This window comes from Pantherophis guttatus, chromosome 4, assembly GCF_059756535.1.
Source record: "Pantherophis guttatus breed Tessera chromosome 4, ASM5975653v1, whole genome shotgun sequence".
Lineage (NCBI taxonomy): Eukaryota > Metazoa > Chordata > Lepidosauria > Squamata > Colubridae > Pantherophis > Pantherophis guttatus.
In genome coordinates, this window is record NC_142066.1 from 53,339,294 (window position 1) to 53,365,481 (window position 26,188).

General features: G+C 36.6%; 1 protein-coding gene across 6 annotated transcripts in view; it reads left to right on the plus strand.

Moving 5' to 3' along the window:
- The first annotated feature begins 5,000 nt into the window (after nt 1-5,000).
- FBXL20 (F-box and leucine rich repeat protein 20) overlaps nt 5,001-26,188 on the plus strand; it is a 70,487-nt gene continuing 49,299 nt past the window's right edge. For 2 of the 6 annotated variants that reach the window (XM_087892203.1, XM_087892201.1), the window contains exons 1-2: nt 5,064-5,497; nt 25,728-25,789. Coding sequence is in view for 3 of the 6 variants with exons in the window: in XM_034415863.3 (XP_034271754.1) it covers nt 7,853-7,900; nt 25,728-25,789 (110 nt within the window). In the remaining 3 variants the exon portion in view is untranslated. Of the gene's footprint in view, nt 5,498-6,391; nt 6,446-7,784; nt 7,901-10,449; nt 10,512-25,727; nt 25,790-26,188 lie in introns of those variants that run through there. The other 4 variants (XM_034415865.3, XM_034415863.3, XM_087892202.1 and 1 more) reach the window with 4 other exon arrangements.

The following is a 26,188-nucleotide window of genomic DNA, read 5'->3' on the forward strand; positions in this document are numbered from 1 at the left end:
TTATTATCCATTACATGGATAATAATGTAGGACAGTTACCTGCATAATAGGTAATTTATAGAATATTTACCTGTGTAATGGAGGCTATAAGATTCCTTCAAGGATTTGCTTTATACTGCAGGATATGGCAGATTATGGGAAAGCCAGGGGAGATTCAGTTGAATGCTAATTTCAGAAAATGAAACTCAGAGAAGGATGGAAAAAGGTGTTTCAAAGAGACTCTGCCTTAATTAACTTACTATAAATGAGACTGATAAATTCACATTATGAACTGCAATATTAGTTTAGGGTAGTGATGGTGAACCTTTTTGGCACCAAGTGCCCAAACTGGAATGTATGTGCATGTGTGCATGCCAGCCAGCTGGTCTTTGGGTTTCCGGCACACACATGTGCGCCGGCCAGATGTTCTTCACGCAGGCTGCAGCACCAAAAACCCGAAGACCAGCTAGCCGGCGCACACATGCCTGTTTTTTGGCCATTTTCAGGCCATTTTCTGGACTGTTTTTAGGCCAGAGGGATTTACAGGCATAATCTACAACACAGCAATAGCCATTACTATTCATTTCACTTGTATGAGAAGCAGTAATAGAGCCAGTCTGGGAAGTAATTAGGACTTACATCATTTGCAGAGCTGGACTTCCGGGAGCAGTGGCTATATTTAAAGTAGGAACCTCACCAGAGTGATTGATTAAGAAGACAGGACTTCCTAACCTAGAGCATTGTAGGAAGGTGCTATGATATAAAGACTTCCTAGGATTTTATAGGGTTGTGTAACAGTAAAAAAAAATTGCAGAAGAACCAATGTGAATGGCACTGCTAGATTTCTGTCTTCCACAGATTATCAGTGGAATGAGTAGAATTTGTTAGTCTCAGAATCATGGCAACACAATGATAGTGGGAAAAGTGGCACATGTTTATTAAGAAACCCTAACTACAGGCAGGATACAGCTATCTTTTTGCTATTTCCTGCAGAGCAGTCCCATTCCTCTCCAGTGGCTAATGACCTCAGCCTAAAATTGATGATGGTATATTATTATGTCCACTTATAATTGATCTGGTAGAAGATGCACAGTCTCACCTATCATAATACTGAATCTTGGTTTCATGAGAGTGTTAATATCAGTTTCACAAAAATCTGTCTTCCCAACTTTCAGGCCCTTGTCATCAATTTCAACAGGAGGAGTGGGAGGGACACAGGAAAATCCCTTTCTGAGGCCCTGGGTTTAATCTCAGGATTAGCATTAGGATTACCTCACCTGCTGATATTAGTGCAGTTCAGTAGTGGGTTTCAAATCCTGCCGCTACCAGTTTGCTTGTGGATGTGTGCGTACTTGTGCGCGATGCTTCTGCGGATGCAGATGTCTGGGCTGGTGGCCAGAGCCTTCCACCACAGCCACTGGTTCACCTGATCCGGGGCGAACCGGTAGCAACCCACTACTGGTGCAGATGATTTCAGTTTCTGGGGCTAGGAAGTGCTAGTTTTCATGGCCTATATGGCAACCTAGGCTTGTCCCAGGTAATGTCAGGTCCACTATATACAGATGTTCCCATATTTAGTAATGTGCTTCCCTCAAGCAGTTATTTAGTGATCTACTCAGATCTGTTTCTGGTCCAGATAAGATTGTCTCCCAAGACCTTCACAAGGTAATTAGGCTGATTACAATTACCTGCTTTAAGGTTTTATGAATTAGAAAGATTCTGCTAGCCATTTGGTGAATATTTCAACAACCTAATCCTGGGTATTGTGGAGCTCCAGGAAATGTTGAGACAGAAATGATGCCTGCAATCAAAGTCATTCATTCAGATTTACCAATATCTTCTTTTCATGGGCAGAATCCGTATTAGTGACTAGGGCAGTGCCTTATATTAATTTGGAATTCCTTTTGGCCTGTGAATCCAGCCAATAGAGTCAATAAAGTGTGTTGATGTGTCCCCTGTCACATTTGTCTGGATCCATGCCTTATCAGTCCTTGCAAATATGGGAATGTCAGGTTAGCTAGATCTGGGAGGTGATCTATGCCTAAATGTCTTTGAAAAAAGCATCTTTGGGATGATCTCTATGCCTAAACTTCATTTCTCTGAGACCCTGATGGCGTTATATTGTAGTGCCTCTTTAAGAGACCCTTCCTAGATTCTTTAATTGTCCTGTCCCTACCCTTCCCTTTTTAGGAAAAAAAATGTAAAAATGAAGTGAGAGTGCAAATACTAAGCACCCTAGAGGAAGTGGATTATCTAGACCTTTTACAGTCCAGGTTCAGGCTTGACATAGGACAAACACTCCATTGATCTCACCACTTAGCAATGTGCTCTACGTGCAGTTGCATTTAAAGTAACCCAGAAACTGCAGCTGATACAAAATTCAACAGCACTAGATACATCAGACACATTATGCCGACATTGCTGATTTTGCATTGGTTGCCAGTAGGTGTTCAGGTGGAGTTTAAGCACTAACTTAGTTGAAAAAGTTCTATATACCTTCAGGTCTCCTTTTTTCAACTAGAATTGAACTAGATCCAATAAATATCACAAAAAATAATCCTTATAGTTTTCCACTACTCTAAGATCAGGAGGCTGAGGTTAGGATGATGTGCTTCTCTGTATTGGCCCCTATACTGTAGAACAGCTTTCTCTTTGTAATCAGATAATAGCCCAAACTGATGGTCTTCTCTAAATATGTTAAAACAGAAAAGAGCATTTTAGTAAACATCCTAGTTTTAGGGTAAGAATATTCCAGAGCATCACCACAAAGAAGGCCCACCTGTGAATAGATTGCTTTTACTAATCTTCATACACGTAGAAAGGCCTTCCTGAATGATATCAAGTCACTTACCAGATCTAAATTAGCAAAAGCAAACTGACAAGTATTCCAGTTCAAAGTTGCCTAGGGCTTTATATGTCATAACCAAACCTCAAATCTGGTTTGATACTTAATTGGCAGAAAAAGCTGTGATCATGGAGGAAGATAAATCAATCTACTATTAAGAAATATTTTTAACAATAGTAATCAAGCTGCCATCAAAGGCTGTCTTTTCCACCCCCTTCCAAATGCAGGAAGAGATGGATTTTCCCCAAGGACGCCTGTTTCTTAGATACACTTGAAAATGAACATCAGATTCAAAACTGGATCTAATTAGAACATGTCATATTACTAGTTTCTAAACAATTTGGGAAGACGGAGGGAAAATTATTTTGTTTGAATGTTTACATGCATCATATCAACAGTATCCCACCAATAATGCCAATATCACAACTTTAACGCACATTGCACTCAACAGCACACGGAAATCAGAATTTAGTCAAACAGTAATATGAGGAAAAATGGATTTCTTAAAAAATAACAGCATCAAGATAATTGATAGTAACATACAATATACAAAGACTAGTTCATGGGTAATGAAATGTCTGCAAGAAAACAACCAAGCTTAGGGAGCACTAAGGATCTTTCATTTCAACCCTGAGTTACATATATTCTCCTTTATTGGCAACTAAGGTCAGCACTAAATTGGTGCTAAAAAGAATTAATAAAACTACATTTGAATTCTGCTAATTCTTATCTAGTGCAAGTTTAGTTTGTACAACTACGGTGCCAAAATGGTCAAATCTGTAATTTTGATGGCTCACTGTATGCACGCAATAGGATTTTTGTTTGAATTCGTATTTTTATACTATGCTAAGAATGATTAGATTTCTAATTCTGATCACTCATAGTATGCAGGTCAATGGCCTCTGTGATTTGATGTTGGTTTTTAAAACGACTTCCATTTAAAAATAATGTGAAGTCAAGATGTTCACTAACTTGATCCGTGCTTTTGAGTAAAGTAATATGAAAAATTGTCAAACCCATGATTGTCAGAATTTAGTATATGCAGAAAGATGTGATCTATAGTGTTATGGTTTGGTATGGATCACATGTAGAAATTTCTTTTTGCACTATGGCGCAGTGCAAAAAGTGCTGAATCCATTATTGTGATATTTCATTATGGGTAGATAGAAGTGTTTTGTGATTTGGTAGTACTTCCATGAGGATACAAATAACAAATATGGCTATTTATGATCGTTTAATGACTCATAAACATCCTAAATTGTCAGATACATTGTTGCAATGCTCACTGCATGCCAGCAAAGAGAATCTGCAATGAAAACATGGCTTCATATTAATCCCATGCAAACTGACCTATGCCTCTGATTCAGGGGTGGGTTCTACTTACCTTTACTACTGGCTCGCAACGGGGCCGTGCGCACGCGCACGCTTCACTCGTGCATGCTCTTCTGCACATGCACAGATTTTGTATCGTGGGGTCGATGGGTGGGGCCTCCCGCCGGTTTTATTACTGGTTCTATAGAACCAGTGCAAACCGTGGGAATCACTGCTCTGATTCATGTAGCACTCTAGTACAATAGTCAGAACCATGATTATTGGAGGGGGGGGAGGGGTCCTTGTATGCATATAGCTGTGCTCTGTGTTTTAATGGTGATTTTATGTGGGTTCCATAAATTTACACTAGGATCATGTACAATCCAGGGAAAATTTAAAATTTTAGTGTGCTCAATCACCAATTGGTACTACATTCTTTATTGATCTGTGAATTAATATTCATGAATAAACTAGTGGCTTTATTTAGAACTCAATTAATCAGAAAGCCAGATCTCGGGTTTCAGTCCTCTTCCACTTCCATCTCCGCGGAGTGAAACCGAGATATAGTACATATTAAAAGTACTGTACAGAGAAAATGCCTAATGCACGTAAGCACCGAAGGAAACACGTACAATAACTTAGCGAGCACGTAAAGAGTCGGTGAGCATCCCCAATATCTGAACTCTGTAGAGGGTGGGAGGAAATCTGCACCTAACTCGGATGGGGCAGTAGCTTCTGCTGCATCAGCTGCAAAGATCAGAAGCAAAGGAGGGAAAGGAGAAGGAAGGAAAAAAAAAAAGAGAGAGAGAGACAGACAGACACCTCCGCCCTCCTCCCTGTAGCAGGCGCGCGCCCACGGCAGCTCGCGCCAGGCCTCGGGAGCGCGCGCCGCCAATATTCCCTCCTTCGTCTGCGCCGTCCTCGGCCAATGAGCGGCACTGTTGCTGGCAGGTGCGGCGTGTTTTTGTTTTGGGTAGAAGAATTAGTTGTAGTTGAGGAAGGCCAAGATTCCTTATTTTTTTTTTCTCGCCTTTTCGGAGCCGCGCCTGCCGGGAAGGGACCCTCGCTGACCAGCAGCCTCACGCGCACCGAGAGCCTGTCCCCGCCGCTTGCCTCGGGAGGGAGGGACGGGTGGTGGTGGTGGTGGAAAGGAATACGGCTCCTCCTCTCTCGCCATCCCCCTCCCGCGGCGAAGAGGGAGGACGACGGCCAAGCAAGCGACCGAAGCCGCCGCGCCAAGGAGGTGGGGGGCCAGGTCTGGCTCGGCCTGGCCCGGCTTGGCTTGGTCTCGCCCGAGCTGACGCCCGCCGTGCCTCAGCCATGAGGAGGGAAATGAACGGGGTCACTAAGGGCCGGTTTGAGGTGAGTAGATGACCGGTTGGTTTGGCTCCTTGGAAGTTTTCTTGGGGTGGGGTGGACGTGGTGGTGGTGGGGGGGAGGCTTTGTTTAATGTGCGGTGGGAAAGGATCTCCTTCCTGGAGATGTTGCCTTTTCTGTCTCCCTCCCCGATGAAGGGCGGCGGCGGCGGCGGCGGCGGCGGAGCAAGGGCCGTGCGTTTCCTTGAACGAGTTGGGGCGAGGATGTGGGGGGGGGAAGAGTGGAGGGAGCATACACGGGTGGAGGAGATGCCCCTGGGTCGAAGGTTGCCCTCTTCCTCCCTTCCTCCCTGCCTGTCCGGCCCAAAGGAAGGGAGTACGGTTGTTGTTGTGTGGTGTGTTTTTTTCTTTTCCTTTCCTAAGTAGATCTTGAGAGAGGGAGATAGGGAGCCCTTCCTCTCTGGGCAGAGAAGGCATTCATTCCTTCGGAAGAGACCCTACGGCCTTGCCTGCCTGCCTCTCCCTCTCTCTCTCTCCTCCTCTTCTATGCAAACACAACCACCAAACCAAACGATCGTCAAGTAAACGCCTCCGATTGTGGGTCGAGGTAGCTCGATTACCCAGAGGGAGGTGCCGGTGCGGCTGCTTTTTTTAAAATTTATTATTATTTTATTTTATTTTTCTACCACCGATGCGCCGGCCCTGCTTGGAAGGAAGAGGCTGCTGCTGGTGGTGGTGGTGGTGGTGGTGGGGTTCGTCCGTGCGTATCGGGGCCGCAGGAACTGCTAGGAAGTGTCTGGAGTTGAGGGGGGCGGGGAGGAGGAGGAGGAGGGGGGGAGGAGGAAGGGTACTACTTCGCACCGAGTTTTCCTTCCCATTCGCCCGCCCTCTTCCCCGCAACTCCTGGCAGAAGGGAGGAGCCAGCAGAGGAAGGAGAGGCGGTGGACGGGGCGGAGTCTTGAGCGCTAGGTTTGTGTGAAGTGGAAGTCCCAGGGTAGGGCCGTCGTGTTCGATTGCGGGATTCCCCTTTGGTAGAAAAAAAAAATAACCATAATATTGTTTTTAGGAGGGTGTGGTGGATGGAGGGTTTGCGGGGTGGAGGGTGGGGGGTGGGGATGAGTTCAGAAGAAATGGGTTGTGAATACGTCACAAGAACAGAAGGGGATGATAGCACGGAGCATGCAGGTTGTTTCTCCTGTGTTTAATGATAGCTGGTGGTAGTCGGATACTTAAGCAGGGGCCTGCCTGCCTGCCTGCCTGATGGCAGAAATAAAGAGCGAAGAGCAGTAGAGGAGGGGATGCGTGTTTATAGGAAGCCCTGTGGAATTATATATATATATATATATAATTCCACAGGGAATTATATTATTTATTTATTATAAAATAAAACCGCTGCTTCTGCTTTCGCCATATCCTCGTCTACCACATATTTTTCCCCAATCGGGTAAAGGGAGGGGACGTGCGGTGATTGAGGAATCGTATAATGTATGGTGTACGGGTATTTGGGGGGGGGAGGGGCAAAAACTATTTGTATTAGGAAAACAACCGGAAATTGAAGTTATGTCTAATGTTAATGTTGGGGTTATGTAGATGAACAAGTATAGTATATGAAGCTTATGTAATTACTGTATAGGTTAAAGAAATGAGAGCAGCTAGTACTCTGACTGATATCCTAGAGGACATGGATGTATCCATTACAAGTATTAATAAATGTATTTGCATCCTGATATACAGATATGCGATTATGATTTTAAGGAGATTGTGTTGCTTACAACTCTTAACAGGAAGTGCAGCTGTTTTCAGGATGTATAGTTGATCATGTCAGTTTGAAATTGTGCAAAGCAAATGCCGAACAGCTATTTTACAATAAGAGAGCAAATGACTAGTGTTTAATATCAAATTGGTCAAAAACAGAACAATCTACTACTATTGTTGCTTTTCGGATCATGAGGTGGTAAAAAAGGAAGGAGTTGAATACTTGGAAGCTGAAGGAGAGAGATTTTGGAAGGGGAGCAATTCAAGAATAAACAAACTATTCAGGAAAATATGGCATGTAATCAGAATAATCTGGGACTACATAAAAGCACCTTATTTTAACCAGAGTTACTGCCAGTGCATTATTGTGACAAATGTCTTTCCTCCAATTTGGCTCCTTTCTGAATTTATGATGGTGTCAGGGAAACAACATGGGAGTCACAAGTTTTATTTCTTCCTTATTTTTCTTATTTATGTATTACCTCTTATGAATATAAAGCAGGAATAATTTAAGTGCAATAATAGTAGTCTTGCTTAGAAACTACAACTCTGAACATTATTGCTTCTTCATTTTGTAGTTTAGAAAGGAAAAATAAAACTCAAGTGTTATAAAAAGTATTTAGCACCAGATGATAAGCATCCAAACATGAAAAGGAATATCTTCGTCCAGAAATTGGCTGTTGGATTAAGACAGGTAATACTGTGTTTTGCTTTTAATTTCCTACTTTATACAAATATTAAACCGCATGTTGATGCAAGGAACAGATAAAAAGAAGAGATGGTATATTAATTGAATTAAATGTCACAAATTGCATAGTATGATGTCACTAGGTTCAAATTCCAACTCAAAAGATGGAGTTGCCTTATGGTTAGCATAGAATAAGCTTCCACCCCCATCCCACCCCCACACATTTAATATTTTGTTCAGTTTCAGTCACCTTCCCTGAAAGAAGAAAGTGTGCAGGACTAACAATCTTTGAAAGAGAACTTAGCTGTTTAAATTGTTCCACTTGAGCATTTTTAAATTTGAAATGAATTAGAGAAGAGAGCCATGCTGGCTTAGGAATTCTGGGAGTTGAAGTCCACAAGTCGTAAAAGAGCTTTAGTTCCCCACCTCTGTCCTAAGTGTTTTGGAAATCAAATATATTCAAATCTGCTGGTCTTAATTTTGCTTTGCATGTAATACAGTATTCTTATTTCAAAAAGGGATATGTACAGTATTGTTTGCGAAATGAATTCATTTTATTACAAAAGGGAACTGGAGATATTACCATAAATCAAAAAAACTTTCTAAGGGAAAAATACAGTATTGAAAATACAATATATTTATTTTGTCTCTGTATAAAAATAAGCTTTTAGTACTTGAGTTGAATAATTAAGCTGAAAAAATAGAAAATTATCTTGAATACATTTCTAATACTGTGTTTTTCCATAGAAAGTTTTTCATTCTCAGGAATATCTTTTATTAAATTACCCAGTAATAATATAAATAAACACTGGGTAGGCTAAAATGGAAACCTGGAATGGATATAATACAGATAATCCTCGATTTACACCAGTTTGTTTAGTGACCATTCAAAGTTACAATAGCACTAAAAATAGTGATTTATGACCATTTTTCACACTTACGACCATTGCAGCATCCCCATAGTCACATCAAAATTCAGATGCTTGGCAATTGACTCTTTTTGAGAGTTGCAGTGTCCCAGGGTCTTCTGATCACCTTTGGTGACCTGACAGTGGAGAAGCTAGATTCATTTAACCGGGTTACTAATTTAACAACTGCAGTAATTTACTTAACAACTGACAAGAAAAATCATCAAATGGGACAAAACTCCCTTAACAATTGTCTCACTTAGCAACTGAAATGTTTGGTTCAATTTTGGTTGTAAGTCAAGGACTACCTGTACTAATCAAATCAGAGTTGTAACATGCTTTCTTCTAGAATCCATCTTGAGACAGCTATTCATTAGGGCCATTGAAGTTTTACAAAATAGAATACAGTACTTCCTTAGATAAAGATGATTAGAAATAGAAGGGATACATTTAGAGAATATGCACAATACAAATCGGGTAATATCAAGAGCTAAAGTAATTTACTTTTGATGAATGGAAACTAGAAATGGGAAGAAAAGTTGGAAGTAATTTAAGCGATTGTATTTCTGGAGAAAGCAGTTGTGCATATAATTCTTTAAGCATGCTAACATCAATATGATGCTAACATCAGTATGACAACAGGTTGTGTTGCCAGTTCTTTTTTTTTTAATTCTGTCTATATTAAATCTATACCATTCAATTTTTGCAAGTATTTCATTGTAAATAATTTCTAAATAAATCTTTGAATATGTATGATTTTCACATTAAGCCATACTTAATGCACTGATTCTAATTGCCTTCTCAGATCAAAATTACATTTAAGCAGTTTAAATGTTGGGGAAAAATACATAAGATACTATACATACATTGCATATGAAATAGTCTCCATCAATTTAGAATTGCAGAAAATATTTTGGAGTTTTCTATAATATATGGAGACTATTGGCAGTCTGATCACAAATGTGATCATACATGTCCAATCTAACTAAAAAAGTGTTGCATACCATTATAATGACCAAAATTCTCAATTCCAGTAAAAGGCAACCTAAAAGCAACTGCATTAATTCAGTAATAAAACGATGTAAGGAAAATTCTTTAAAAAAAAAAACTAGTCTTTAGGAGAATTATTAATTATTTATAATAATAAACATATAGAATACTACATTATGGCTAAATATAAAGAAATTTGAGTGTAGAGGGACCGGGAAAAAAAAGGTAAAATATTGGTAGATGTATCATAGAAACAAGTTTAATACATTTGAAAATTATTGATGAGCATACAAAATACTATTTGACCGGGAGAGGGGGGGCAGAACTAACTTAAGTGATCCTATGTGAACTTCTCTTCGGAAACTGTCAGCCAGGCTGCAAGGAGGGGTCTAGCTTGGAGTCTGCGCAGTCATAAACATAACAAGTGTGACCTCCCCCAAGATGCATGAAGCCTTATCTTGTTGTTCCCAGAGCAAGGTAAGCAGTCTGGTGAGATTCTTCTAGCAGAAGTGGTAGATAATATAGTTACTGACTTTACTTATTCACAAGTGACTCTTGTTGCTTGCATCTAATAACTTCAGAGTTATACAGATTTTCAGGCATAGGTGCTAAATTGAAACATTTCATAGTGCTAGTAGAAACTTGATATATTTCCAGATTCTTGACTGAACGTCAGAAGACTTTGGCCTGTAACAACTAGACTTTCATCAAGGAAAAAGGTATTTATATATGTTCCCTGAAATTAAGTGTTTTGAAGATACAGTAGTTATAGATATTTTTGAGGAATTTTATTCTTTGACCCTTGAAAGAGTCAAAGATGGCAAAGACAATTTTATATAGTTATTATGAAAAATATATACCCTGAAATGTTTTTTCATGTTCGGCATCTCATAAATTGAATATAAAAAACTAAATGGCCCAAATCAGCAATATAATGGGAAGGTAAATCACTATACTTGATACATATTAACATATTTATTTAAAATGTTATAGTATGAATAAGTTGGGGTATTGAGCTACTGTTTCTGGTAAAAGAATGTAGTATAAAACTAAAACATAATAGCGTTTTTATCTAAGTTCTCATAGTTACTTTATAGTATTTAAATTTGCCTGCAAAACTTGAAGGGCTGAGTTGTTTCTGAGTATTCAAAGAAATATTTTGGCAGGAAAGCACTTTTTCAATAATAAACTATGAAAGATATTGTTTATAATTTTTCTTCTTCTCTTGATTGAAAAAAACCAGAGAATTACAGGGTTTGAGCAGCTAACAGCCGATTTCTGAAGAACTAAAACAGATCATTGGATCTTGCCTTGGATTCTGAATTTGTTGCTTCAAATTATTCCCTGTCTTGAAGATTTATAATGTTCGCATAATATAATCCTGACTAATGTACTTTAGCTTCCTGAAATTATATATAGAGAAACTCAGTGGTAAAAATATTGTTTTAAAGGGCTGAATAGTCTAGGTATTTTCTCTTGAAGTTTAATTTTCACTTCCTTGTACCCATTTTTTCATGTTTCTTAGTTTTTCTTTTTGTCAATACAGATTCTGTCAAGATCTCATGGAAATAAGTCATTTGGCTTTTGAAAAATGGTCATAGTATCTTACATTGTTTTGACTCCATCTTTAAGTGAAATAGACAACATTTAAAACTAGAAATGCTTAAAACTGATGAGGGTGGGGGGTAACCTTCAAGCCACATGTGATCCATTTTTACAGAAGTCATACCAGCAAAAATTGCTGCCAAACTGTCAAACAATAATCAGACTTTCTCATCAATTTTCAGTGACAACAAAAAAACCTATTCTGTATTCAGTATAACTTGAAGCATTAGTGTGTTTTGTTTGATTTAGATTTAGCATGTTATTGCAAATTCAGATATTACATATAACTTTTTTCTAAATATAATATACCTAGAAAGTTTTTCTTTAAAGTGAGTAGAATATTTAGAAAATCCTGCTGCAATTATCAGCTACCTTAAAAAAATACCCTACTGTCATCAGACACCAAATAGTCATTCATCCTTAGTCTAGACTAGAATAATGGTATCTGCTATTTCTGTAATAGCAATACTGTTACATTGATTACAAAATTGTTTGGTATTATTTAATATATTTCAGTTGGTTTAGATAACTCTTTTGGTTATACGTTTTAAAGATGTTCTCACTATCATAGCGACACAACTTGCATTGCTTGTCACTACACCCATTCATTTTAGTTTGGGGCTCTTTTTTTTAATAACTTGTTTCCACTGCATACAGTCAAAAGCAATTGCAATGAATTGCCTGTTTCTGCTATATTCTTTCCTGTTAAGGTTTAGTGTAGTTTGATGTGTCTACAACTTGGTAATTCTGCAAAGGGAGATAATAAAATCATAGACCCCTTTTTAAATATCCTTTTTGATATTTGGGTACTGTGATTTTTCCACACCTAATGCCTTCTTTGTTTTTAAAGTTATGACATTAGCTATGCTAGCCCCTTATAATTGACACAAATCTTTTCATGTCCCTAATCACTTGGAATTTAAATAGTGGTAAAGTCGGTTATTGTTGAGTTCTAGAATATTTTGTTTTTAATACTGTTACAATCACTTTGTTGATAGTATCTTAATGACTTTGTTTGGGGTAGTAAATTCATTACAGTAAAGATAAATCTCTTTTTTTTGTGCAGAAATGAGCAAGTTGGTTTCTATACCTGAATGCTGTCTGTCCAGATGGTGTAGTTTCAGTGAGAAAAGTGACTTTGGCTACAGCAAAACAAGTAGGACAGAGTGTAACTCAGTAACTTAATCCTCACACATACAAATTCCCATCATGCTCTTCCCTAAAACATTAAAAGTAGGTGGACAAAAGGAGTAGAATAGTAAGCCAAAGTAACTGGAGCATGAGATTAAAAAAGCAAAGGAAAGGTAGCTAAATTTAGTTTACATCAACACTCCTTACTTTTCTCTTTTTGCAAACCGTCCCTGTTTCTATCCAGTATCAATACTGTTCAACACATTTATTTTCTTTGTTTAACAAATTTCTTACTTGTCCTTTTTTGAGGATCTCATCAGCTTCATTTAATCATGACATTCTTGATCTACCCATTTCTTTTAAGCCCCCCTCCTTCTTAAATTTGTTTTGTGGTTAGATTCTCCTTTATCCTCTTCATATGGATATATTTGCTTGGCCTCCATTAAAGTTTATATTTAATATATGCTGCTTGAAAAATAAGTTTGAGTATGAAGCAGACTTGGTCTGGCATCGTCCTTCAGGGGTCGTCCTTTTGGAATCTCTTATCAAACACAATGCCATGGTGAAGTTGAGCCTGCTAGTTCTTGGAAATGTTTTGAATAGTCAAGTAAAAGACTGTGCCAAGTGTGTGAAATATGCATATATCTGCTACATAATTCTCTGCTTGCTGTTTCAGATATTTAAGGATGATTGTTAGTTAATTAAAGAATAAGTTATTTTTTTAATTAGTAGCAGAGCATTTCAAGATATTAGTTGAGCTCCAAAATACAACTTGCCTCCAGAGTATTTCTTTTCTATTCAGACAATTTAGAAGCAAAGTACACAGTACTTACTAGTTTCCCTTTACAAAACACTCTATTAATTTTATTTCTTTGAGTTACTGATTACAGTTCTGTCCTGTTCTAAGAAGCTCCAAATATTGCAGATGGTCCCTTTCACACAGTCTTCCTGTCTGAAGCCTAAATTGCAGTAAACCAAAGAATTGGATCTTGTTCTCTCTGGTTAAAGTACATTCATTCCATGAAGTTTATTAATAATATGTTTTAATAGGTTGATGATCTTAGGAAATTAATAAGTTGTAGAATTGAGCAATTGTCAGTCCAACCCACCCTCCAGAGTTGTTGTGTGGGTAAAATATAAGGGAGCATTATATACAGCACCTTGAGTTGCCCAAAATAAACAGGATATAAATCTTATAAAAAAATATAAATAGCAATGAGCTTATTTTATGCTTCCCTCTGAATTTTTATAAACTTAGCTGAGTTTCTCATCCAGCAGACTCCATAATTCCAAGAAAGTTATGGAAATGAGGACCATGTGCTTACATACATAATGACCAGTTATATCAGATTTATCAGTTCCTGTTTCTTAGGTTTTTGATACAACATAAGCTACAAAGGAATGAGTTTAGTATTGATAGAATTCAACAGACCAGACGCTATTAGTCTAGAGATGGTATTACCAAAAGTGATTTATAATCATTATAATCAGTATTAAGTGAAGTGTAGAAGAGAAAAGTAGGAAATAAGTAGAAACTGAACAGGAAAAATAACTATATGATTTATAAATTGCAGTGAACAATAATAGTATCCTACATAATGCTTATATCCCAGAAATTATGGGCATCATATACATTTAATAAATAATTAAATAAATTGAGGGTTTTATCTTACATTTTTATCTTTTGGTAGTATCATTTAGTAAGGTAATAAGCTGGCAAAACAGTGCATTATATGGCAACAATTTTTGAACCAAGATACTTCAAGTGGGTTAATTTACAGAATGTGTCTAAAATCCAGGACCCATGACTCCCAAGGGAATGAAATTTGGGGAAGTTGCTGCTGCTTCAGTACTATTGGCTGCTGTTATGTTGCTGCTGTAAGTCACATGATCTTTGTTTTCAATGTTCTTTAACAGTTTCCCAGCCAATCTTCCAATCATTCCCTACCTCCCCTCCCCAGCAACAGCCATTTACCTGCCTGCTGGGAAGGGAACTGAGATTTCTGATAGTCCCTGCAAGATTCTCACAGACAAACTCAATGAGAAAGCCAGCAGGAAGTCAGCCCTGCTCCCTTAGTCATTCTGTTTCTGTGTTTAGGTATTGAAATATTCCTGAAATGATGACCCAACACGACTTATTTAGTTTCTAATAAAAATAACGTGTGTAGATATGTTAGAGATTGTGCAGAAAACGTTCGAAGGAAATTATTTTGACAGTGAAAGTTAACCTTGTAAATATAAATTGTGATGTATAATTGGTTTCATAAAGCAAAAAGCAGTTATGCTGTAGCAAAATGTCTGGTATTTTGTTTATAGTGTCTGTTAAATCTAGAATTAAGCGGGAAAAGGTTTTTGGTTTTGGTTTTGCTTTTTTTTTTTTTTTTTTTTTGCTATAAGGGATCTCATCTTAACAGAAAGGCAACAACATTGTGAACTGTGCACCTCATAAACCAGACCAAATGCCTCGTAGCATTGATCACAGCTAGGATCTAGTTTTTTTGTTTGCAGCAGATGGACTTTTTTTTTAAACTAAGAGGATTGTCTTGGCTTTCTTCCAACCAACCAAAGAAGCCAGCAGTCAACTATGAAAGAGGTAGCAGTCTTCAGTACTTAGCATGTGCTGCTAAAGAATGACTCATTTTGCTATATGTTGATCTGCTTAATTGTTAAGATCTTAATGAAAATAAATTTCCAATAAAGCCCATAAGGGCTGATATTCAATTAAATTACCATTCCATATACAGTAGTGGCCAAAATTGTGGAAACCTTTTGGGAAAAGTATTTTTGGCTAATAACACTGCTTTTGTTGGAGTACTGTTTCTCCCCGAAAATAAGACATGTCCATATAATAAGCCCCCCCAATACTTATACACATGCACAGCTGCCATGCAAACAGCATGAGGTGAGGAGGCGAGGTGGGGGGGGCGAACAGTGGGGAAACATGCCCCACGTGCACCTGCCATCCACCTGGAATGGCCTCATGGAAGCCACTCCCGCAAACCGTAGCTTATGTGCCCCTTCTCTTAGTGGCGGCCGCAAAGAGCGGCTGCAAACAAACTCTTGCCAGCCCCTAGCCCTGTTGACCTGGGGGGAGGGGTACTGGTGCCGGAGCTCCGAGCAATGGCTGTTGTGGGCTGTCTGCGCAGCCATGAAGCGGGATCAGCATGGCTGGTTCTTGCCCGCAGCATTGCCAGAGAGGATCAAGTCAGAGCCGTTGCTGTTGGCGCCCGAGACCAGCAGGCCAGATTTGGTGAGCCGGACACACCGCTGCCACTCAGGAGAAGAGAGAGAGGAGGCACTGCGAGAGAGCCCATTTCTGATATTCTCCTCCTCCTGGGCAGCAGCAGCATGTTCAACTCCCCGAATCAGGCTTGCCGATCTCCGCCCACCAGGGGGAGTGGCAGGTGGGGAGGCGGAGAAGCAAGAATTCTGCCACTCACCCAAACCCCAGATCTCCTATTTGCCTTGCAGGCTCTTCAAGAGGAAGGTGATCGAGCCAGCGCTTCTTCTGCTCCCCTTTTCTTCCCACCCACCCCAAGCGGGCCACTACTGTAGATATCATTGGTCATTTGTTATATCTATATTTTTGAAAATTTGGTAAATTAAAATCTCCTTCAGCAGAAAATCTCAGCTTAATCAATGCTGGCTTGTCGTATACAATTCCTTAGGAGGCTTATCGATTTGAATAAAATACCTTTGATTCCAATTACCATCATTAACTGAGGACTACCTGCGCCCTATACTCTGAATCCATCATTGTAACACCAGTGATCATGCACTCAGTTCAAAAATAAAGTCCAAAAGCAATGGAGAAAATGGACAATACTGGCAAATGTCATGATAAAATTCGTTTGATCCAAAATAAATGGTTACTTTGTTGTATTGGTTGCAAGAAGTAAATTTGAATCCATTTAATAAAATGGGAGGCCATACCGAGACAAAATTTGCTTTTGAAAATAAATCTCAACTTTGCAAAAAGTTTTTTTTGAACATCCTCAGGTAATTAATTCAATAGAATTCAATCTATATTGAGACATATCTGTAATGTTTATTAATGAACATAAATTTCCAATGTCTGTTATTGAGATGGGTAAATTAGACTCTTCACCAAGAATCTTAGAATCCCTTAATCAAAATATCTAGGTATCTATATTTATTAATGTGATCTGTTTACAAACTTTGACCTGATTTTAAGATAATATTGTATAAATGTTATAAAAAGATAAAGGCAACTTGCCACATTTAAATGATTAATTATTTCTAACCACACTGGAGCCAATAAATCTATAAGAAATGTATACCATTTGGCTTAGAGGGTGTCCCATTTTTCATCAATTGGTCTTCAGTATCTTTTCTGATTCCAGTGGTTCTTTTAAGACATTTTTGCAGTAATGATTTAATGCCACACTCATAAAAAAAACTATCCATTGCATGCAATTCATCCAGCATTATCCAAATTATAATAATGAATAATTATAATTATAATGAATGGATTGAGACTTTTGTCTCAATCCTTAATTTGTTAATATTTCAGAAATTCAGAAGGTTAACTTCAGAGCAACAATCAAGTAAGTAATACCCCAATCAATAAACTGCTAAAGAGCCATCAGTAAACAGCCTAACCAAAGAATCTATATGACTGCCCCCACTCACACAGGCAGGCAAGACACTAGAATATAAACTGACAGCAAACAGCACTCCTTAATAGCACTGATGATGTTCCCTAGTTAGGGTAATGAAATGTCTGCAAGAAAACAAGCAAGCTCAGAGAGCACCAAAGACCTCTCATTTCAGAAATTATATTATTTCATTGATTTCAAATGATATGCTAACATTTTACCTATATTTACACTGAATTCCCGATGTTTTAGCTTTGATCTCTTCAAAGAGAGTTGAACTTGGTCAAAATAAAAATTCCTGCAACAATTAATAAAAATGAATATCTACCCTGGATTTGGGCTGTAAAGACAAACTGAGAATACTAATGGATCACCAGTCATTCTATTACCAGCAAGTTCTCTCTCTAAACTTGTAGATTTGATTGTTCCTCTGGTGGTAGAAGCCTCCTTTCATTTGGTGTCAGGACAATTCAATTTCCATGTTATGAGCACCACATTGAAAGGCCCAGAGGTTCATGGTCCCTATGGTAACTCAGCTTGTCTCAGGTGATCTGAGGCGTAACAAACATATATGGATAGACTTTGAACCTTGCTTTTGTGTTAGATTAGTTGCTATGTAATTACCATCAAACATTTGCCACGATCAGATCATTTCCCAGTTTGAACATGATTGACTGTTACAACAGAGTTCCATAGAGCAAGTCTGCCTCAGGCTCCTCATGGTTTCTGATGAGTATTTGGGGGATTTCCTGACAATTTTAACAGATTAATTTATTGAGGACCTGGGTTAACAAAACAATAACAAACTTGGAAGGGACCTTGGAGGTCTTCTAGTCCAACCCCCTGCCCATGCAGGAGATACTATACCATTTCAGACAAATTGTTGTCCAAACTCTTCTTATAAACCTCCAGTGTTGGAGCATTCACAACTTCTGAAGGCAAGTCATTCCACTGATTAATTGTTCTAACTACCAGGAAATTTCTCCTTAGTTCTAGGTTGGTTCTCTCCATATATATATATATATTTAAAAACATAAATATAAAATGCATCTTTTAAGAATGAAGTCTTGATCTGGTCGTGAATAGGTTCATTCGCTTAAAATTCTTTTAACAACTCTTTCCAGCATTTCTTCCATTATATCTTTAGCATAAAAATCAAAACACAAATTTTTAACAACTATTCTAACATCTTAATCTAAATATTTACCTTATTATTTTATCACCACAAATCTTAATTTCCAAATGAACACAACTCTATTTTTATTTCTATTTATAATTCAAATTTCTATCTATCCTCTTATTCCTAGACCCATTTCAACAAATCTTTAAATCTTAAGCTATTTACACCTCATTTTCTTAAATTTATCATCTATTACACTTTTCATTTTGCACAGAATCATTTCATACTCATCTCACTTTGTTTTAATTATCTTCCAACTTATTCTTCTTCCCCCCATATCTATTATTTTAACAAGTTTCCAGCATTTTCATATTTGAACTAATTTCCAGCATATTCTCCTCTCCTTATCTCCAGCTATTGTTTGGCTGATTTCCAGCATATTTTTTTTTGGCTGTTTTGCAGTATATTCTCCATATCTCCAGTTATTGTTTGGCTGATTCCCAGCATATTTTATTTTGGCTGATTTCCAGCATATTCTCTTCCATACCTCCAGCTATTGTTTGGCTGATTCCCAGCATATTTTGGTTTGGCTGATTCCCAGCATGTTTTGTTTTGGCTGTTTTCCAGCATATTCTCCTCCATACCTCCAACTATCGTTTGGCTGATTCCCAGCATATTTTATTTTAGCTATTTTCCAGTATATTCCTGTCTATTTTACTATCACACCCAAGAAAAGAGAGAAGAAAAAAGAAAAGAAAGAAAAAACCCATCTCCATCTATTATTTTAGCTGATTCCCAGCATATGACTGTTTTCAACATATTCATTAAACATTTTCTTAATTTTACTATTTATCTCTGTGTAATCTCCATTTTATTTTACCTTCCATGTATATCTTAGTTGCTCATATTTAATCATATTATCATTCTCAACTTTATCTGCAATTTAACATTGAGATTTAATTCTTACATCAAACAAATCCCCTTATAAATCAATAAAATTTCTTGGATTCTTCTCATATTCATCTTATCAATACTATCCACCTTTACATTATTTTTTAATTTTAATCACATTATCCTTTTTCTATCCTTATACATTTATAAACACCTCCTTTTTATAATTAGTATTCATCTAACCATTACATTTCCATTTTTACTCAAACTATTTTTATATTCTTTCTTTTCCAACCGTGTATTATTTTATTTCTTCATTTCCTTGTCTGTCAGCATATAATCCATTTCAAATTGTTCTCTAATTAAATTCTCAGTGTCATTTTAACTCTTTTTGTTACTTCTTTTTTTGATACAAAATATATCAACTTTCCTTCTTTTGTTCCTGCGCCATTTTCTTTTGTTCCTATGCCAATTAGTAACAATTATAAAAGTTCTGTTGTATTTCCTTTTTTTCAACCGAAAAAGCCATCTGTAGACAAAGAGAAAACTTCCAGCACCAAAGTCATTTGTAGTTTCAATGTTTGTAGTTTCAAGATATTCCAAAGCAACTAGCAAATTACATTGTTTCTTTTTTAAAGCAGGTGTTTCTCTGCAATCTACACTTTCCCTTCGTCACGCCAGTATCCATTTTGTTAACGCTTCTTTAATAGTCCAAATTAACTCTCTTCTTCTTTTGAGTTTTGAAGTATTGAATCCATACCTTTTTCTTAAAAGTCCAATTCTAATTTTAAAAAAAATTTCCCAGTCTTATCAGCATCCTCAATGTTTAATTGTTCCAATTAAATCTATCCCAAAATAAGTTTTCTAACAGGTCTTTCCCTCCTGAAATTGTTTTTCAAAATCTTCAATGCCCCTCTAATCCACAACAGCTGTTTTAAGGCTAGGGGTCTTGCAAATACCAATCATTGCTCTTGCGTTGTTATAAGCCTAGGTTGGTGTCACTCATCTGGCTTCAAAGAGCTTCGTTCTTTCACTCTTTCCTCCTGCTCATCTCTTAATTTGGTTTGTCCCAGCTTCGTGGCAGCTGCCATGGCTGCCGCCCCCCGCCGCCACAGAGGGTTCCCTCTGACCTCCGAGGAACTTGCCTGTTCCTCTCGTTCTTCTGAGGTGCCCCTCTTCTTTCCCCGTCCCTGCAAGACGGTATCGGTCCGCAGACCCATCGGCGGCGGTTTGGCAGCCGGGGTTTTTGCGGGGCTCATCAGAGCCCGCTATTTCCCCGACTGTCTCGCCGTGACATCAAACCGGAAGATTGGTTCTTTCCTTGATTAGTTTCCATCCATTGCTTCTGGTTCTGCCTTTAAGTGTTTTGGAAAATAGGTTTTACTCCCCTCTTCATATGATCATGAGGTGACCAAGCTCTTGTCAAAATGACCTTTGAATAGCCTTTTTGCTGGCTAATCCTGGATGGTTCCTTGGTTTACCAAGAACCTGCAGGAGATGAAGTGACATCCTTCCTCCCTACATGAGATTAGCTTCAATTGTTGTGGCTTTCCAGAAAGTCCTTAAAATGTGCCTTTTTCAGGAAGTCTGGGAATCTCCTGATAAAAGAGAGCCTGCATATATATGGTGTTATATCATATATAATATCTTAATTCTCATGATCTTGTTTTATTTATCTTCTTTGTTTTTAATTAGCTTTATAGAATTTCATTGTACATACAGAGTTACTTCATGGACAGCATATCAATTTGACAAATAAGTGATGTCTAGAACATCGGTGAAGAAAGTAAAGTGTATCTGATCCAACACAAGTATGTTCTTGTTTTCAGGACTACTCTGTTGTGAGTTGGGATTGGGGCACTACATTGTTTTTTCTCCTCCTTTCCTAGTTACGAGTTCAACTAGTTGAGAATGGCCATCTGAAGATTTGAACTTTGATGTCATCAATATACATTATCCCAGGCTAGATCTATTTCATTTGAATATTGTTTGGTTTAATTAATTCAATTTTATGTTTCCCTTATTTTATAGACCTACTGTATCTTTTATACCTGTTGTTTAATATATATTGATTTTTGTATCTTTTATCTTGTAAACTGCTGAGAGTCCTTAGAGATTCAGCAGTCTATAAATATGGCAAATACTAAATAAATATAGTTGCAGATGTTTCCAAGTCCCAAGTGGATTACAATCCATTCTGCTCTGATTGTATATTGAGTTATGGTCACATAATAATACCCAAAGTTATTTTTTTGCCAGTTTTCTGTTAAGCCATTTTCTGACATTGCTTGTTATGTAAAATATGTTATGGAATGGATGTGAGTAAACCATCTGAAATTAATGAGTTGTAAAATAATTATTAGTAGGGCCCCTTTGGTTTTAATGAAGCTTAAGAGCTAATCCATATTGTTTGATATAAATCAGCCTTCTCTACTTTAGTATTTTGCAAATACATTTGGGCTGTATCTGTCATTAGCAGTTGCAACAAAATTATATTTTATTTATTTAGTTTCCAAGACATGGAAATGTTTATTTTTTTATTTTATAATATAGTAACACAGCACTATGCAGTTCATTCCATGTTTGTCCTTTGTCCCTGCTGCAGGGAGCATAAGGAAAAGTGATTGTGATTAGCACTTTTGGAATCCATGCTGGATCAATGAAAAAGAAATGGCCAGAATCACTAAATTTACTATTCTTTGGTATAAACCATATCTGTTGAATAAACTAAGTAAGAGAAAAAGCTTTACTTCAAAAGAAATTGCAGTGACTTGCCAAGTTGTGAACATACAAAAAATCTCATGTACTTAATTTTAGGAAAATCCCATTCACTTTTGTGTATCTTCAACATTTTTAATATTCTTCATAATACCTATTTCTTAAAGTTAATGAAAAAAGATTTAACAGAAATCTGAAAGACATGATACATATTTGTTAATCAAAATGAATTATAATTAAATAAAATTTAAAATTAAAAATAATTATGAATTATTTTTTAAAAAATAGTGACATATTTTCTCTATCTGATTTTAAATACTGTAGCTGCATTAATGTAACTGTAGTTTGTTGAGCATAGCATTGTTATAGTAAGCTGTAGTTGTAGACTCATAACATTACACTCCCAAAACAAGCCACATTATAGCTAATTGTGATTTGTAAATATGTCAACAATAGCTTACTATTATATATACTTGCTCAATAGTCTCAGGATAGTACCTTGTTGCATTAAGCTATGATTGCATCGTTGTGATGTTGTAGTCTATGAACAAAACATTTGAGGTATTTAAACACTATTAGTGACTTAGAGCAGTGTTTCTCAACCTTGGCAAATTTTAAGATCTGAATGATGCCTGGGGAACTCTGGGAGTTGAAATCCACAGATGTTAAAGTTGCCAAGGTGAGAAAGTATGGCTTTATAATATTATAAAAAAAGCAAGCTTGAGCTTATTAAGTAAATTGGCCAAATAAACATAATGTGTAATATTTTATTTCTAAATTATCTATTCATATTTGTTTGATGTATAAAGCATAATCCCAGGTTTAAAAAATCCATAAGCAATTAATAGAAAGTTCACATGCATTTTGTACGTAAACCAGGGCTTTGATTTTCCAGGTAACATTCCAGTTCCTATCAGCCCCAATCAACCCGACCCTTGGTCAGAGATTATGGGAGTTATAGCCCAGCAACATCCAAAGGACCAAAAATGCACTACTGCTGAAAATACTTAAATATCTAAACATATTTATCAGGTAGCATTATGCAAATAGCATTACAGCTGCTCATGTATTCTGCCTAAAAAAATTACAGATAGTAAAGTGGACTTTACTAAAGTACTAGAATTTTTATTAATGAGATGAAAATTTTAAAATGACGGTTTTAGCTAATTTATGTTTATCAAACTTTGTTTTTCATAATCATAATAATGCATTTACAAACAATCAGCATTGTATATATCCATCAGGAGAACATAATAGAAAGCATAAGGAAATGAAAAAAGAATGTCTTTAAAGTAATTCGCAGCCAATGTTACAATGTTTTGTTCTGTAGAGTTCTGTATCTACCATAGCTTTACCTACAGTAAATGTCAGGGCCTTTTATAAAGCCATCATCAGTTATAGTCTTAATTTTGATGTAACAGTTATAAAATGTAAAATATAAACAAATCAAAACAGCTAAATAATTAAAAGTAATAATTTATACGTAATCCTTAACATGAGTAGAATTGAACCCAAAATTTCTATTGCTAAGCAAGGCAGTTGTGAGTTTTGCCCCATTTTAAATCTTTTTGCCACAGTTGTTAGGCAAATCACTGCAGTTAATTGAATCGTGTGATCATTAAGCAAATCTGATTTCCTCCACTGACTTTGCTTGTCGGAAGCCAGTTGGGAAGATTACAAATAGTATCACCTGACCCTGAAATAAATACATGCCAGTTATTCAGTGCCCCAATTGACCATGGCAACACTACAATGTTTCTAAGTGTGAAAACCAGCCATAAATCACTTCAAACTGTCCCTAAATGAGTAGTTGTAAATTGAGGACTATCAGGTATTCTGATAGTTACTGAGTAACTGATGTTACTCTACTGAACATCAGTTATTCAGTATTTCGTATAACATAAACAAAATAGGTAGATCAAAGGTTCTCCATTGTTCAGACTAATACTGAGGAAAACCTATTAAGTTCAGACATAATATATTTGTAATACACCTATTTTGTATGTAGCTAACATTATGGCTATATTGTTAACTAATTTGCTTTATTACTGACAATTGTATAAGTACAATTATTAAGTAATTTTGATTTCCATATATTGGCAATCTACCCATGTTTACATTTAATTTTTCTCACTGAATCTTGTTTTTTTTAAATGGAATATAATTGGAATTTGAAAATGACCAGTAACCCAAGAGTCAGTCATAAGATAGAAATCATATGCTGCATAAAATTGGTCTCAGTCAGAAATTTGTTGTAGCATTCTGATCCAGCTGAAGATTCCAATGCTTTTAAGGGAATGTCATGCTGTAATCCAAAAGTTAAAATCTTTTATATCCTCCTTTTTAAATCTGATGAAGACAGTAAGAATAACCATTATGATTGTTTAAAAAAATAGTTGCTTTAATTTGTTGTTGTGTTAATTTTAAAATACTTGAACATTTCTTGCTGTGCAAATTAAAAACACATGCAAGATCAATACTCCTCAATCTGCCCTGTAGTCATTTCCTGGTGATTTCATTAACATGTCCACATAGTTCCCTTGGCAACAATGTGGAGGTGGTTTGTCATTATTTACTTTTGGCATATGTAATAGTTTAACAAATAATTATCATTGAAGAAGTAATATGATTGTTAGATGGAATCCAGTGAAGATGTACATCAAAATAAAAGTTATGTTCTTAATATAGAAAAGTTAATATGCTGAAAGTGTTACATTAATCTTTGTTTGCCCTACTAATGTATATATATCATGTTTGCTGTAGTCTGACTGGAGCCCAGTTACTCCTCCTCCAGAACCATCAAATTTCTAATTTGTTGGAACTTTTGCTTTGCAAAACTAAAACATCAACATTGAACATGCTGGTCTTTATCTTATGTATGCTTTAAAAATAATAAAAAAATATTCTCAAGTTTTGTTATAAATTATACATGGATTTGCTTATATGGCTTAACATATATTTTGGTTTTCTTAATATTTAGAAAATAAAGAAGGATTTAGTAGCAGTGCCAGTCCTCTAGAATGATCTTACCATGGAGATCATACTGGTACCATCGCTGATTTTATATAGGAAGATCTTGAAGAAAGAAATGTTCTGAAGAGAGCATTTCATCCTGCCTGAGTCATCTTTTATTTTGTTTTATAGTGATTTTTTAATTTCTTTTTATTTTATTTTCCAGAAATTTGTTTCCATTTTTAGACTTATCATGGACGTTTTAAATTTGCTTTCTGTTATATCAGCCACCAGAACCATATATAGTTCTACTGCATATCCACTGGAAATCTTACCTGCTGACATAGACATGTTGTGTGGGGATTCCAGCTAGTAGCCAGATTCATCTCTACTTAAACTGAGGTTGTTTGCTGAATTGTATGCATTCAGACAACATTTGGGGACATAATTTGGCAAGGCAAGATATATGTTGAAACACTCAGAGATAAATTTGGATACAATGTTAGAATTAATAAATCACGTGACTAAGTATTTTCAAGATTATTTGGACAGATGTTTGATCTCTGGGAATGCACCATTGCTTTATGATCATAATCTGTTTACCCAAAAAGAATAGTTTTATCTTTTAAGGAAAACAGAGCCTATTCAGCTGGTATAATACAAAAGAAATGTTACTTAGATTCTGTAACCTGTATCTAACATGCACCTAACCATATGGTCTGGCAGGAAAAAAAATACTTTTCAAAATAAATGTACAAACATAATATCTAAAAGCTGTCAATCCAATCTGATTTAAAAATAATTTTTTGTGCAAAAGTGCCATATTGGTTTTGTTATAAAGATATGATCTATGATGAAAATGCAGAAGACTTAATGTGTGTTTTGCTTTTATTTTATAGATGTTCTCAAACAATGATGAGGCTGTGATCAACAAAAAGCTTCCCAAAGAGTTGCTTCTTCGGTAAGATGTCTTCTGTTTTGTTCAAAGATTGAGTACAGGTTTAACTAACATGAGAGTAAAACAAGATACTAGTTGACTGCAAACAACTCCAAAGCCTAGATGCTGCAGTCTGGAAAGCTACATTCCCAAACCTCTTGAATCGTATCAAATTAGTTCTGCTATATGCAGTGCAGCCTTTCAACAGATTTAGAAAAGGGCTGCTTTCAATGTGGTTTGGCACAGTTAAAACTTGGTGTCCCAACTCCTTCATAAGGAGTCATAACTTAAGGAGCAACATTATGATACCTTTTAAACCTATTTACAAATATCAAAGCAGTGTATTAAAATGAAAGTATTTCTAAAATAAGATTGGAAATTGCTAGGTTTGTTTCAGATTCCAAAAAAAGCCATATAGACAAC